At 44.1% G+C, this 15,983-nt stretch overlaps 1 protein-coding gene across 1 annotated transcript; it reads right to left on the minus strand.

Annotated features, from left to right (window-relative positions):
* Positions 1 to 20: 20 nt before the first annotated feature.
* spout1 (SPOUT domain containing methyltransferase 1) lies at positions 21 to 15,237 on the minus strand. Its single transcript, XM_080212294.1, has 12 exons — positions 15,142 to 15,237; positions 13,755 to 13,797; positions 12,325 to 12,438; positions 10,808 to 10,967; positions 9,196 to 9,285; positions 7,849 to 7,898; positions 5,880 to 6,010; positions 5,449 to 5,521; positions 4,281 to 4,379; positions 4,057 to 4,159; positions 2,265 to 2,412; positions 21 to 341 (listed from the first exon to the last, which is right to left on the minus strand). Exons 1-12 carry the CDS (start codon positions 15,187 to 15,189, stop codon positions 267 to 269), a joined length of 1,134 nt encoding a protein of 377 aa, XP_080068420.1. The 5' UTR covers positions 15,190 to 15,237; the 3' UTR covers positions 21 to 266.
* Between the last annotated feature and the right edge of the window lie 746 nt (positions 15,238 to 15,983).

Consider the following 15,983-nt stretch of genomic DNA (forward strand, 5'->3'; position numbering starts at 1 on the left):
ACTTGTTGTACTTTAACCTGATGCTGTAAGACTTCTTACCGCGCCCACTCCAGTCCAATGCTGGAAACTCCATATCAAATCCGGGAAACGCATTACAGCATCTCAACAAACATCCTTTTCCATCATCACAAGCCGAGATTGGATCTCGCCCATCGAGTGATTGGGCTCCAGTGTCAATAAGGAGTGTAAGTAATGAGTAGCAAGCGTTGGTCCTCCACCTTGTGAACAGGTTTCAGAGCTGACACTCCACAAAACATTTACACTTTTCAACTTGAAGCAGGTTTTCTGACTGCTGTGTCAATCTTTGGTCGTAATATGGATAGGGTTATGAAAATAGCTTCCTAGAAGAGGACAAAAACACCAATCAATGTAAAATTCAACCTCCAAAATTAACACATATTTATAAATGTATTTTTCCATGCGATGTAGGCATCACTGGCGAGGCCAGTCTTGGTTGCCAAGCCCTAATTGCCTTTGAACAGAGTCTCTTGCTAAGCCAGAATCAACCACATCGTTGTGGGTCTCGAGTCACATGTCAGTCACACAGGTAGACAACAGATTTCCTTTCCTAAAGGACGGTAGTGAACCAGATGCATTTTTACAACACTTGATAGTTTTATTGGTCACAATTACTGAGACTAGTTTTTAATTCCAGATTTAAAAAATATTTTGAATTTAGATTCCACCAAGTGCTGTAATGGGATTTGAACCCAGATACCCAAAGCATTAGACTAGACCTCTGGATTATTTAGTCCAGTGGCATTAGCATCATCTGCCGTGACCAAGGGAGAATACTGGTCTGAGTGGAGGGGGTGAGTGGTATCCCAACTCCCAATTTAAGGGCAGTTGCTCGCTGCAAAAAGTAGGAGATTTTTCCAATTGAAAATTTATGGGAGAAATCGAATCATCAGTATTCAGAAAGTTTCCATTATCTGAAAATTAACAGAGGTTGAATGTCTTGGGTTACAGGAAGATATAGACGAGGTGGTCAAATGGACAGAATAGTGGCAGATGGAATTTAACCCTGAAAAGCGAGAGGTGATGCGCTTTGGAAGGTGTAATTTGATAAGGAGGTATACTATGAAAAGTCTTACACTGGGAAGTTCCAAAGAATAAAGGGACCGTGGTGTGTTTGTCCAAAGATCTCTAAAGGCTGAAAGTCAGGTAAATAGGGTGTTGAAAAATGCACACGGCACACCCACCTTTTGCAATCTATATCCCGACTGATAAAGCAGAGAAGTCATGATGGAGTTGTACTTGGTGAGGTCACAGCTGGAGCACTGTGCCCCGTTCTGGTCACCACATTATAGAAAGGATGTGAACGCACTGGAGGGGGTGCAGAGGAGATTCACCAGGATGCTGCCTGGGATGGAACATTTAAGTTGTAAAGAGGTTGGAGAGGCTTGGGAGCAGAAAAGACTGAGGGGCGACCTGATCGAGGTATTCAAGATCGAGAGGCATGGACAGGGTGGATAGGAAGCAGCTGTTCCCCTGAGTTGAAGGGTCAGTAACGATGGGACACAAGTTAAAAGTGAAGGGTGGGAGGTTTGGGGGGGGGGATCTGAGAAAAAAAACTTTTACTCAGCAAGTGGTGATGGTCTGGATCATGCTGCCTGGGGAGGGGGGTTGGTGGAGATGGGATGCCTAACATTCTTTAAAAAATACCGGAATGAGTACTTGGCACATCATAACATTCAGGGTTATGGGCCAAGTGTTGGCAAGTGGGATTAGGTGGGTGCCTTTCATGTGTCAGTGCAGACTCAATGGGCCGAAGGGCCTCTTCTGCACTGTAGGATTCAGTGATTTACAAACAGTAAATGTTCTATTTCACAGAAACAAAAAGTGACATTTTTTCACATGGTTTAAAGTTATGACATATTAAAACCACAATTTTGCCTCAGTGATTGAATTTACTAATGCCCCAACCTGGCAGACTCAAGGGGGAAATACCAGAGTTTGTACCAGAGGTGTGCATGTGCTGTTCATTAATCACAACTGAAGGGGTGTAAGGAGATTTGCGGGGATTCTGGCTGTAGCAGCCGCACCACAGCAAATTGACCGAGGAGACACCAGCCCAAGAAATCTACACACCAGTTTCTGCAACGTGTTACTGCAGGAGACAAGAGCCAAATTGTACTTGCTAATACACAGTGCTGTCTTTTGCTGAAATGTTCTCTCCTTCCCTTCCGTAGAGAGAAAAGCACGTCATACACTGATTTATGCACCAATTGATCAAATTTGGGAGAAAACAATGTGTGACATACCTCAGTGCGGATGGTACGGCTGCCCTGACCAGGACAGGTGTTGAGATAATGGTGAAAGAGGACGCTAGGATCTGTAATATTGAGTCTTTGGTCAGAGTCCACACTGGCCTCAAGCCCCTGAAGACCACCAAACACAACCAACAAATGCCTAATGGAGACAGAGGAAAAAAAGTTAGTGTTTGTCTTCACTACACATGTAGAGGAATGAGTGTGAAAGGCAGCAATAGTCCAGCATTATTCAAACACTAATGGCAAAGTGCAAAACCCTTCAAAAACCCCATCTGCTGTTTTAAACAGTAATTATAATGCAACAGAAAACATTAAGTTTATTTATTAGTGTCACAAGTAAGGTTTACATTAACACTGCAAAGAAGTTACTGTGACAATCCCCTAGTCGCCACACTCCAGCGCCTATGTGGGTACACTGAGGGAGAATTTAGCATGGCCAATGCACCTAACCAGCACATTCAGACTGTGGGAGGAAATCCATGCAGACATGGGGAGAACGTGTAAACTCCACACAGACAGTGACCCAAGCCGGGAATCAAACCTAGCACTGTGAGACAGTAGTGCTAACCACTGTGCCACCCCAGTGCCAGCAGTGTTGGCTTTGAATTCACTTCATCACTGCTTGTAAATATGTGCAAGACTGGAAGGGGAGGAGACAAGCCAGACCAGATAAGGACAGCAGATTTCCTTCCCTAAAGGACATTAGCAAACCACACGGGTTTTTACAACTGCCAAATTAGTTTTTTTTTTAAATTCTAGATTTTTATTGAATTCAAATTTCACCATCTGCCATGGTGGGATTTGAACCCATGCCCCCAAAGCATTACCATAAGTTTCTGGATTACTAGTCCAGTGACAATACCACTACACCACTGCAATACTGTCTGTATGTAAGGAGTCACAGAAACCACTGCAGAGTTTCAGAAACAGAACAGAAACCTTCCTGATGATTATTTGGTTTTATAAATGGTGAACAGACCTCCTGTGGTATTGCTTAGTGAAGATGCAGCTTTATATTACAGATAAAAGCATTAAATCAACCGTAACATTTTAAATTGATTAGAAGCTTTTTACTGTGAATGTTTCTCTGCAGATTGGGAATGAGAAAGTTAAAATGAGAAAGGTAACCAAAGTCCGAGACAGAGGCTGAGAGACAAAAGTTTAATTTATCAATTCAGGAAATCTTGCTGATTGGAAAGGGTTAAGTCAGTTTTAGGGGTCAGTCGCTGGCTTCTCTCCAAACAACGTGTGGTACCTGGAGTGTGATGCGTTTGAAAGTGTGAGTCACTGTGAGCGTGATGTCAACATTCACTGTGTTTTTAATCACACATTTGAAACATGACAAAGCATCTGGGAGAGTGTGGTGTAGAGAAAGATTTCCATCATTCTTTGTAGGATGTTTTGGGAAGGGGGTGGGGTTTCCCTCCGGGTGCTCTGGTTTCCTCCCCAGTCTGAAAGATGTGCTAGTTGGGTGCATTGACCCGAACAGGTGCCAGAGTGTGGTGACTAGGGGAATTTCACAGTAACTTTGTTGTAGTGTTAATGTAAGCCTTACTTGTGACTAACAAATAAATAAAGAACTTTAAACTTTAGCTTAAACTATAATGAAAATATGGTCACAGAAGCATTTTTTTTCCAGTAACTGGTAATCAGTATGTCCATGGCTACTGACTGGAGAATGCACTTAAAGTCAAAATTTCTTGCTGAACCTTTGTGAACCTCAGAACTAACAGATTATAAAGCAACTGCTCCAAGAAAAGGAACGCAGAAAAACAAGTCTTACTCGAATGAGGGAAGTGTAGCACTGTCGACATTTGACCCTCGCTCAGATGTCCCAATTGAGAGGTCGTAGCCATCTTTGAACGGGCACTCTGTAAACACTGCACCTATGAAACACACAGTAAAGTTTATTTTTGTACAGATTCCACCTGGCACCCTTTTAAACTTTTACCGTAATCGTTCAATTTAACGAACGATACTATACAAAGAGAAAGGTTCAAAACTCACTGAGGCTTGAAGCAAGTCGCACTGTGTAACCCCAGTACAGACCAGCCTCCGTCCGAGGAACGTGAGGCGCAACAACTGTACCCGTCAAAATTTTGCTCTCTGGAAGTATAAAACGAAGTTGCATCAGGATTAAGAGTTGCATTAATGGCACTTCTCTTGCAGGGGCAAACAAAAACTGAACCTCTCTTTCTGCTGCCTCCACTTTATCCTCTAGAAAGGATTTCTGTAGCCTTTTGGCTCCAATCAAATGGCCAAAATACTGACACTTATTCTGCATGTTGTTTTTTTAAAAAATTCTTTTTTCTCTTGCAATTCCAAGCACCTTTTTGTGTCATGGTCTGAGATGGAACTTTAAGCCAATGTCTTAACATTCAGGTTTATGAGGCAGGCAGGAAAATGAAGAGAATGTAGCACTGGACTACATTTTAGTGATCTGGGGAACACGGAGTGATTTACAAAGTTACTGTCCTCTGTCATTACACATCCTACACAGGACAAACACCACAAAAATCAGACTTTTCCCAGCAATTTTAAAATCTATTTTTCATTTTGACTGATTGATTTGATTTATTATTGTCATATGTACTAGTATATAGTGAAAAAATATTGTTTCTGGCATGCTATACAGATAAAGCATACCGTTCATAGAGAAGGAAAAGAGAGAATGCAGAACGTAGTGTCAGAGTTCCGATACCAAAAGAGAAAATGCTGGAAAATCTCAGCAAATCTGGTAGTATCTGCAAGGAGAGAAAAGAGCTAATGTTTCAAGTCCAGATGACCCTTTGTCAAGGCATAGAAAGTGGGAGATATTTATACTGCAGGGAGAGGGAATGAAAGGTGAGTCATAGCCACAAAAACAAGGGAAAAGGCTGCTAATGGCAGCCCATAGAGAGAACAGAAGGTGTGAAAGGCCAAATGGCAGTGAAACTGAAATCAGAAGGTAAACTGTGACAGATGAAGATGTGGAGGGGAGGAAGGGGTAAAATTGAGAAAAACAGGGAGAACAGGTAAGGAAAGGAAGGGGATAAAATTGGGGGAAAGAAAAATAAAGACAATAAAGAAATAAAGAGGTAGAGAACGCTTAAGAGTTGGAACACAGAGCAGTTGGTTGCAGAATTCCAGCATCCACAGTAATTTGCTTTTATTTAGAGTTCTGATCATTTCTTACCTGAGTTTTCATTCTTGTGCATCCGAACTGTAACCCGCAAACCAGCCTGAAGTTTTCTGTCAATCTGTACTTCCTAATTTAAATTAACAAAACTGAAGTGAGTAGAGAAATGGAAATGGAAGATTCCTGTTCAGTATCATTTGTAGAGGGAAAGATTTGTGGACAGGAGAACGGAGGAAATGGATAGTTCTTTCGAACAGCACAATGAGCTAAATGACTCGGTATCGTACCATTCTATTTTAGCACGAGGTTTTCAGCACCGACTGATCCACATTTGGTTCAATTCTCTTGCCAATCACATCCTAACAGCACTATCAATGTGTGCTGTCTACAAGTACTGAAAGACGAGCTACAAAGCTCTGACTGGATGTTTGCAACAAATCAAGGTTTAAAACGGTATATGCGATGGACTTAGGATTTTGCGCACTAACCTTCCTTGTGCCACAGTCCACGAACGATCCTCTGTTGGGTTTAGACGGACGTTCGACAACCACTCCCTCGCGGTACTCAGACACCTCATCCATCCGCATGTGATGCGGGCTGTCGAGCGGATTCAGGACGCCTGGAACATAACACAGAATTTAAGGTCGTTCGGCCCAACAGGTTTATGCTACAACAAGCCAGAAGGGGGCGCAAGTTCAAGGTAAGGGGAGGAAGGTTCAGTAGAGATGTGCTGGGGAAGTTTTTTTTTTTACAGAGGGTGGTGGGGGCCTGGAACGCACTGCCAAGTGAGGTGGCTGAGGCAGATACATTAGTTAAATTTAAGTCTTATCTGGTTAGACATATGAACAGATGGGGAATAGAGGGGATACAGGCAATTGATCTGGGTAGGACGTGATCTGCATAGGCTTAGAGGGCTGAAAAGCCTGTTCCCGTGGTGCATTGTTCTCACCCCATCAGTAGATCCATTTATTCCTTTCTCCCTCGTGTCTTATCTAGGTTCCCTCAGGTTCTAATCTATATTCATTGCCTCAACTGTTCCCTGTGGTAACCAGATTTACATTCTAACAATTCTCAGGATAAAGAAGATTCTCCTGAACGCCCTAATGGATAAATTAACAATTTATAAAGCACACTTTGCATTCTGAGCATATCCCGAAGTGCTTGTGTTTTTATGGGGGCAATGTGGCAGCCACAAGGAGATCAGTTAATCTGGTTTCGGTAGCATTGAGTTGACAAATATGGATCAGGTGAGGGGTAGAATTCTCTTTCCTCTTGCAATAGTGCCATGGAACCTTATCCTTTCAGCCAAGAGCACGTTGCATCCACAAGGCAGCACTTGGGACAGTGCACACTTCCTCAGACCAACACAACAGAGTGCCCTGGATCATATGCTCAAACTCTAGTGTTGGGCTTGAAACCACAAACTTCTGATCCAGAGGGGAGAGTGCTAACAGCATGAAAAGTCTGACACCTTCAATCTGGGCTCAGACAACAAGGGTACATACGTCACATTCCATTCTGCCAGATACATTTTTAACTTGTTCCACCCCCACATCAGGTAGAGGAAAGCATCCAAGTTCTGACAGGGGTACTTGCTGAGAAGCAAGATCCATCTGCACCTCTTGGTTCCTCCAGTTGCGTTGTCCAGCCACTGCTACTAATCTAACAATAATCCTCAAAGTCAAACTGAGATCCAGCTGCGGCACGCACCATTTCAGTGTCATAGAGGTTTACAGCATGAAAACAGGCCCTGTGGTCCAACTTGTCCACGCCACCCAGTTTACCACTGACCTAGTCCCAATTGCTGGCTATTGGCTCATATCCCTCTATACATATCTTACCCATGTAACTGTCTAAATGCTTCTTAAAGAGACAACTGTACCCACTTATACCACTGCCCCTGGCAGTTTATTCCAGACGCTCACAACCCCGTGCGAAAAAAATTGCCCCTCTGGACCCTTTTGTATCTCTCCCCTCAAACCTATGCCCTCTAGTTTTAGACTCACCTACCTTTGGGAAAAGATGTTAACTATCTAGCTGATCTACGCCCTTCATTATTTTTTATAAACCTCTATAGCATCACCCCTCAGCCTCCTACACTCCAGGGAAAAGAATCCCAGTCCCAGCTGTATTAAGCAAGATAATGAGCAGCTCTTTAGAATTTGAACTAAAGAGCAGAGAAAGAGGCTATTTGGTTCACCATGTGTGCTGTGTCTTTGGAAGAGCTATCATCCAATCCCTTGCTGTTTTCCACAGCCCGACAAATCTCTTTCCTTCCAATATTTATCTCATTTCCTTTGGAAAGTTACCAGTGAATCTGCTTCCACTGCCCTGTATCCCATGTGGCTGTATGGCAGTTTATCCTCTTGTCAATCGATTTAAACATTAGCCAGCCCCATGATGCTTTGAAATGGACCTTTGAGTTTTGAAGTGTGAGGTTTTTCCAGACAAGCTTACCTGCAAACTGCAGATCCTGATGTTTTGGAAAGAAGGATTTTCTCAGGTACCTGATTACACACAAATGATATAATCATCACCTTGAGAGTCTAAATTACAGAGATTATGTCAACAATTATCATCTGCATTAGAAATGAATTCTCCCTCCCCCACCCCTCCCAATCAACCCAATGCTTCTCAGACTCCCTACAGTGCAGGAGGAGGCCATTCAGCTCATTGAGTTTACACCAACCACAATCCCACCCAGCTCCTATCCCTATGACCCCACATATCTATCCTGCTAATCCCCCTGACACTAAGGCCAATTTATCATGGCCAATCAACCTAACCCACACATTTTTGGGGTGTGGGAAGAAATGGGAGCACCCGGAGGAAACCCACGCAGACACGGGGAGAACACACAAAACTCCAAGCAGACAGTGACCCAAGCCGGGAATTGAACCTGGGTCCCTGGCACTGTGAGGCAGCAGTGCAAACTAATGTGCCACAGTAACATCAACACCAAGCATGGGGCAGATGATATGGTGAATTCTCCAAATATACAACCTTGGTGCGGAGACTCAATTAATGAAAGCCTGTCAAACGGGCACAAAGCTGCCAGATTCTACTTTTTAGCAAAGTGCTGTGGTAGAGAGATCCAATGAGAAAACTAGCCCTGACACCATTAAATATAAACAGCAGGATTTAACCAATCAACTACTTCCATGAGGTGAAAGTCTCCATCGCTGACTATAATAACCTTTTAGTTAATTTAATTCTGGACACTTTCCAACCAACTCCAAGCAGCTGCCCAGGCCCCAATATCCTGCAAATCCCTTCCTAAATGTCTCGGTCTCACTAATCCTTTAAAATGCTCTTAAAATCTCAACTAAGCTTTTAGTCTTCCCTCATCAACCCCCCCCCCCCCCCCCCCCCAAATTCCATTTCTGTGGAGTGTCTCTGGGAAGTGTCAAAGATGCTACATAAATGTACTTTTCAATTGTTGCAATGCCCAGTTTTGAAAAGGACTGATGGTTCCTTTCTGCTCCTTTTCCCAGAAATCGGGGAGTCTAAAACTAGACGGCATAGATTTAAGGTGAGAGAGGAGATAAAAAATTGCCCTTCTGTACATTTTTGTCACAGAGGGTGGTGATTGTCTGGAACAAGCTGCCAGAGGCTGTAGTAGAGGCGGGTACAATTTTATATTTTAAAAAGCATTTACATGAGTACGATGGGTATAGAGGGATATGGCCCAAATGCGGGCAATTAGGACTAGTTTAGGGATTTTAAAAGAAAGGCGACATGGACAAGTTGGGCTGAAGGGCCTGTTTCCATGCTGTAAACCTTTCTGACTCTATAGTGACTTACTGTGGACACTCGAGGTACTGCAGGATCCGGGCAAGCTGCACACTGGCTTGTCCTTTCTTCCCAATTCCTCGGAATTCACCTTCTACACTCCTGTAATCACAGACACAAGACACGTTTCAATCTGACAGGCTAACAAACCACCCCCGTCCGCCAAATTTCCACATTCCACATGCCTTTCCAGTGACTAATGCCCAGTAAAGGCACTATATAAATGCGAGTTGTTATTGCTGGCTCTCATTGGTGGCAGTGTGAGAAATCCCTCTCTTCTTAGATCTCAACGCACAGAAATTATTGTGTCTTGGGGAACATTTAGGATACAACTGATTACTGACAAAGTCCCTCTCATTTTATTCTTTTAATGTAAAGTTTCCCCACATTCTACACAACCTCTGATGCAGATTTCTCTAATCATGAAATTCTACAGTGCACAAGGCGGCCATTTGGCCCATCAAGTCTGCATCGACCACAATCCCAGCCTGGCCCTATGCCCATGCATTTACCGTAGTTACTTTCCCTGATAATAAGGAGCAATTTACCATGGCCAATCCAACTAACCTGCACATCTTTGGATTGTGGAAGGAAACCGGAGCACCTGGAGGAAACCCACACAGACACGGGGAGAATGTGCAAACTCCACACAGTGACCCAAGCTGGGAATCGAACCCGAATCCCTGGCACTGTGAGGCAGCAGTGCTAACCACTTTCAAAATCCTGTGTGGATGCCCCTTTCACCCAATCTCCCCTTCCACGTGCTAGCAAACTCTCAGGGTGCCAGTCAAGTGAGGGAGATCTGATCAAGTTGTTCAAAATATTAAAAGGACTGTGGATACAGAAAAACCAAGCCACCTGATGTGGGAGCCCAAAACAAGAACTAGGGTTAGCCTAAACACTGCAGGAGGGAAATCAGGAAGCACGCTATCATGAAAATCTAGAACTGTGAAATTCTCCCCTGCAAAAGGCTATGTCTGCTTGGAGAATCGGAGCTTTCAGGACCGAGATTAATAGGTTTATGTTGGATAAGAGGTATCAATTGGGGAGAAATAGAGCGAGGATGGATGAGTAAAAATGATGTTCAGATCTAACAGACTGGCAGAACAGGCTCAAGGGACTGAATGCCCTCTTTCTGCTCCTTTTTAACACAGACCAGAGGAGGGTTGGAATGACCAAGCGCTCAAGAAACAGAAGTGGAGCAGTCTTACCCACCAGGCCTCTGGGATAGTGCAGGTTAAGCTGGAATTACTTTAGAACAGTTGATGCTCCGAGAAACTTTTTTTAATATTATTTCATGGGCTGGCAAGACTAGGATTTATTGCCCCGTGAACTGAGAGGCTTGCGAGCCCATTTCAGAGGGCAGTTAAGTTGTTTTGGATCTGGAGTCACATGTAGGCTAGGACAGGTAAGGATGGCAGATTCCCTTGCAGAAAGAACAATAGTGAAACCAGTGGGTTTTTATCACAATGATAGCTTCATGATCATTACTGAGATTAACTGTATATTCCAGATTTATTAATGGTGCGATCTGAACCCATTACCCCAGCCCATTAGCCTGGGTCTCTGCACCATCAGTCCAAAGTAAATGCCAGGTTAGCTTGTAACTAATGAATGATCTTACTTTACATCTTCTCCCTGCTCATCAAAGACTACAATTTCATCCACAGAGAATACAGTGCAGGCACGTGCTATCTGTCCAGCCAAGTACGTCCTGAGTGCTGGAGATTGGGCATTATCCAGTACTGACCCTGGTAATGCCACACTAACAGTGTACAGACGACCTAGAAAATAGAAACATATGATCAATACATATCAAAGATGGAATAATGTATAGGACCTTTTAACAATTAGTGGCAGAGTGTCAGCATCAGACTCGATCCTCTGTGGTACTGTTGAGAGCAAACCTCAAGTTACCAGTCTTTGTTTTAAATACAAAAACTCCAATCATCATTCACAGAATCCCTACAGTACAGAAGGAGGCCATTCAGCCCATCAAGTCTGCACCGACTACAATCCCACCCAGGCCCTATTCTTGTAACCCCACATATTTACCCTGCTAATCCCCTGACATAGGGTCAACTCAGCAGGCCAATCAACCTAACCCACACATCTTTGGACTGTAGGGGGAAACCGAAGCACCTGGAGGAAACCCACACAGACATGGGGAGAATGTACAAACTCCATGTGAGCAGTCACCTGAGACCAGAGTTGAACCCAGATCCCTGGCACTGTGGGGCAGCAGCACTAACCACTGCCATTATTATTGAACTGGTGTAAAGTTTTATATTTTGTTCCTTTCGGTGCACCTTAATCCAGTTCTTCTGCTTGCCATTAATAGGGAGATGATCTGACTGTAGCTCTGCCTCTACCACATACTGCCCAGGAAATAGGTCAAAGCTGCTGCAAGCCACCAAAGGTTAAAAGAGCTCATCATTGTTACTCTAATGGCTTGGCTAACATCTCCATTCATACGGAACTTACTGTCTTTTCCAAAATCCCAAAGCATTTTGCATACAAATAATTGGTTCTAAAAAGTTGACTTATGTAGTGTAGAAATACACAGCTATACAAAGTAGGATCTTACAAGCAACAATGCAGAAAGTGGTGCTGCATTTTGGTGGCTTTGAGAAAGGAATATTGACCAGGATAGTGGGGGAATTCCTTGCTCCTCTTTGAATGTTGCCAAGAATCTTTAGCATCTATTTGAATTACTAGGACAGAGAATCAAGGTCTGAGTTTAATGCTGTATTCTGCAGGTTACTCAAGGTTTGTTGAGCTGTACCAAGCTTTCTTACAAAACATCAAGCATCATCAGTTGATGGTCCTTTGGACAGACAAGTTTAAAAATGAATGCAGTTTTTAAAATAGATACATTTTTGTGGCCTTTAATCAGGGCATCATTTGTATAAACGTTGCACAATGAGATAACCGTCTAAGCAGATTGCCCTACAAGGTGAACTCCTGGAGAGAAAGAAGTTGGTCCCCAGTCGGGGAATCTCTGTGTAGCTACACACAGAACATGGAGTAGTTAGTGTGACGCACAGGAAATCCAAACTGGGGAGGGGAGAATATTAGAAACATGGCAGATTTGAGGTATTTCAGAACTATCATCTCGATATTTACAATGTTTGAAACAACCTTTTGGTTCTATTTTTTCCTCCAGGTCTTCTAGTGCTTTCTCTTCCGCTGCCCTTTGTTTCTCAAGCTTCTTCAAGAATGTAACTTCTTTCTGTCGTTTTTTTTCCTGTTTCCCTGGCGATGAGAAGGAAAGGTATAATTAATGGATCTCTCTACCATAAACTACACTGTCCAAAACATCAAATAACTTGAGAGACTACAGTTCATCTGTTAGGCTATTTTTGCATTTAAATTCTACTTTAGCACCCTTCAGTTTGCAGAAAAATTGCCCGTTTCTCCCACAAGCAGGCCAGCAATCTATCACAAAACAAGTTTGATGATTTAAAAGCAGGAAATGTTGGGAATACAGGTGGTTTCTGAGCTGTTGAGTATTTCCATCATTTTTGATTTTTGTTTCAGATTTTTGGCATTATCTTTTAATCCTCTATCCCTCTATGCCCTTTTTACAAATTATCATTTGAGGAAGAAGCTACCTATTGCATACAACTTACAAATTAGGAGCAGGATCAGGCCATTCTGTCCATCAAGCCTACTCTGCCATTCAATAAGATCATGGCTGATCTGACCGTAACCTTAACCCCACATTTCTGCCTACCTTTGATAACCTTTCACCCCTTATTTATCCAAGAATCTATCTAGCTCGGCCTTAAAAATATCTTTATCCTGAGAAGAGATATGATCAGCACCTCCGCCATGGCTGGGGTTAGGGGAAGCTCCTTCTGGTGCGCACACAAGCGTGGTGCGGAAATAGTGCACCCCCACCCATCCTTCAACATATCCTTCTGTTACTCGTATGGTGGGAGTCGCCGGATACAATGAATAATGCAAACCAATTGTGGTGTTTTTTTTTTCTCTCTCCCACCTCATGCTTGTTTGAAAATGATGCTGTAGATCTGTATTCTTTTGCAGGGAGGTTAGCATTGCTCCCTCACAGTGTCTGGGACCTGGGTTCAATTCTGGCCTTAGGTCACTGTGTGGAGTTTGCACATTCTCCCCATGTCTGCGTGAGTTTCCTCCGCGTGCTCCGGTTTCCTCCCACACTCTGTGGGTTAGGTGGATTGGCCATGCTAAATTGGCCCTAGTGTCAGGTGGACTAGCAGGGTAAATGTGTGGGGTTACAGGAATAGGATCAGGGTGGGATTGTGGTCAGTAAAGACTCGATGGGCTGAATGGCCTCCTCTGTGCTGTAGGGATTCTAGGAGACTGGATCAATCTTTGAGAGTTTGTTGTGTTTATTATACAAAATGAAAAAGTTTTCAATGAAAATGATACTGTGGGTGGGTGGGAGGCAAAAACAGTGGAAGAACCAATCCGATTCTCTCAGCTACAGGGAGGATGCCGGGTGATAAGCAAATCAAATGCAAGATCAGTCAAACTGGAATGACAACAGGGACCAGAAATACAAAATGCAACAAAAATCAAACACTCACTGGCTGCTTTCAATTTCTTCCTGTCAGCTGTGCTCATTGCTTCCTGAAAAGAAAAGCAAGTCACTATATATTATACAAATACGTACGATGCTCATTGAGCACTGGAGCTCTCACAGGAGTTTGAGAATGGAATTTACTGACACGCACACCGTTGCGGTTTCCAATTTCTTTAAGCACAAGATCACCTTTCTTATCAAAATGCAGCACGAGAGCTAGTCTTAAAAGTTCAACTTTACTAAACTACCCCAAATATACATATGCAAAACACTCACCTATTCTCAGAGTGACACCTGTGCTTGCACACTGAGTACTGTGAAGTTTGGGCCATAGTTTGAGATAGTCCATTGGATGGGCATCTATGAGATGAGTGTGATACTTGGACTTAATTTTCATTTGGGAAAAAGAACATAAGAACATAAGAAATAGGAGCAGGAGTAGGCCATCTAGCCCTTCGAGCCTGCCCCGCCATTCAATAAGATCATGGTTGATCTGAAGTGGCTCAGTTCCACTTTCCCGCTTTCTCCCCATAACCCTTAATTCCCTTGCCTACCAAAAGCCTATCCACCTTTCAGGAATGTGTAGAATCAAAGGAGCCTTTACCCCGAGTGCTCACAATGTTAGGAGAGAGTATTTCTTTTTGTTTAAATCCCCGAGTCTTTGTCCCTTGACCTAGCTTTCAGCTCTGTCATTTTGCAAACTAATTATTTCCATGTCAAGTCCACTGCTTTGTTCAAATGCCTGCAGAAATCTTGCTGTCAGTTCTCCAATGTCCACTTAAAGAAAGGGATTTGAAATAAACATAATTAAGTGTTTCATCTCCTGAAATCGTCTGTTGAATTATTTTTCCAACATAGAATTATAAAATCCCTACAGAGCAGAAGGCCATTCGGTCCATCAAGCCTGCACCCACAACAATCCCTATCAGGCCCTAACCCCATGTATTTATCCTACCAACACATGGCCAATCCACCTAACCCACTTTTCTTCGGACTGTGGGAGGAAACCGGAGCACCCGGAGGAAATCCACACACAGAGAGAATGTCAAACTCCACACAGACAGCGATCTGAGTCTGGAATCGAACCCAGGTCCCTGGCGCTATGAGCTAGCAGTGCTAACCACTGTGCCACCGTCAGCACAGCCTTGTTGTCATGGCGTCCCCGGCTCACAGGATGTGAAAGGTGCCACAGAAATGCAGGAATTGAATTCTTCCTGTTGTGAAAACGGGGATCTTTCTGCCGCTGTCTCTGGGAGCGGGGCTACCGCGGAGGAAGCTTCCAGCGCCGGCAAATTCAGTTACTGTGGGCTCCAGGCTGCTGGAGGAGCCGCGGGAGCCCAGCTCCTCCCCGGGGTCCCGGCAGAGATTGTCTCTCTCACTCCCGGACCCACCTGCTGCTCCTTGCGGCGTTTCTCCCACGGTTGCCCCACAGCCGCCATCTTCACCGCCAGCAATCGGCCACTGATTGGCCATTACACCCAGTAAGCTGCACTCTGATTGGCCGCTGCGCCCAGCATTCTCCGCTCTGATTGGTCAATGCTCCCAGCAAGCCCCTTTTCGATTGGTCGCAGCGCCCAGCAACCTCCTTTCTGATTGGTCAGTGTTTGCCCAGCACGCTCCGCTCTGATTGGTTCTCCGGCTGCACCAGCTGGTTGCCGTGACGTCACTACGCAGTGGCGTGGGCGGAGCCAAAGAAATCACGGAGTCTCAGGGAGGCCCTTCAGCCCATCATGCCTGTGCTGGCCACCAAGCACCTTTATCCTGATCCAGAGCCTTGTTCGTTATGGGGCTGTAACTGCGCATCCAAATACTGATTAAATGTTATGAGGATTCCCGCCTCCACCGCCCTCTGGGTGAAAAGGTCTTTTCTCAAATCTCCTGCCCCTTAAATCTGTGAGGCCCTGGTTATGACCCCTTTACTAAGGGGAAAAGTTTCTTCCTATCCACTCTATCTATGTCCCTCATAATTCTGTACACCTCAATCAGATTCCCCCTTAGCCTTCTCTGCTCCAAGGAAAACAACTCCAACCTCTCTATGTGGCTAAAACACTCCAGCCCAGGCGACAGACAACCTGGTGAATCTCCTCTGCAGCCTCTCTAGTGCAATCACATCCTGCCTACAATATAGTAAACAGTCTGACAACACCAGGTTTTAGTCCAACCTATTTATTTGATAATATACTCACTAGCTTTCGGGGTTACCCCCTTCGTCAGGTGAATGGAGAGTTCCGGC

The sequence above is a fragment of the Carcharhinus amblyrhynchos genome, chromosome 25 (assembly GCF_965287045.1).
Source record: "Carcharhinus amblyrhynchos chromosome 25, sCarAmb.v2.hapA, whole genome shotgun sequence".
NCBI classification, from domain to species: domain Eukaryota; kingdom Metazoa; phylum Chordata; class Chondrichthyes; order Carcharhiniformes; family Carcharhinidae; genus Carcharhinus; species Carcharhinus amblyrhynchos.

Bases quoted from the DNA above. Each gene is read 5' to 3' on its own strand.
- spout1 (XM_080212294.1), bottom strand. From the start codon at position 15,189: ATGGCGGCTGTGGGGCAACCGTGGGAGAAACGCCGCAAGGAGCAGCAG. The intron at 10,968-12,324 runs GTTGTTTCAAAC...TCTATTTTCTAG, and splicing joins GGAAAAAATAGAACCAAAAG to GTCGTCTGTACACTGTTAGT. The intron at 2,413-4,056 runs GTAAGACTTGTT...TGTCTCCATTAG, and splicing joins GCTACACTTCCCTCATTCGA to GCATTTGTTGGTTGTGTTTG.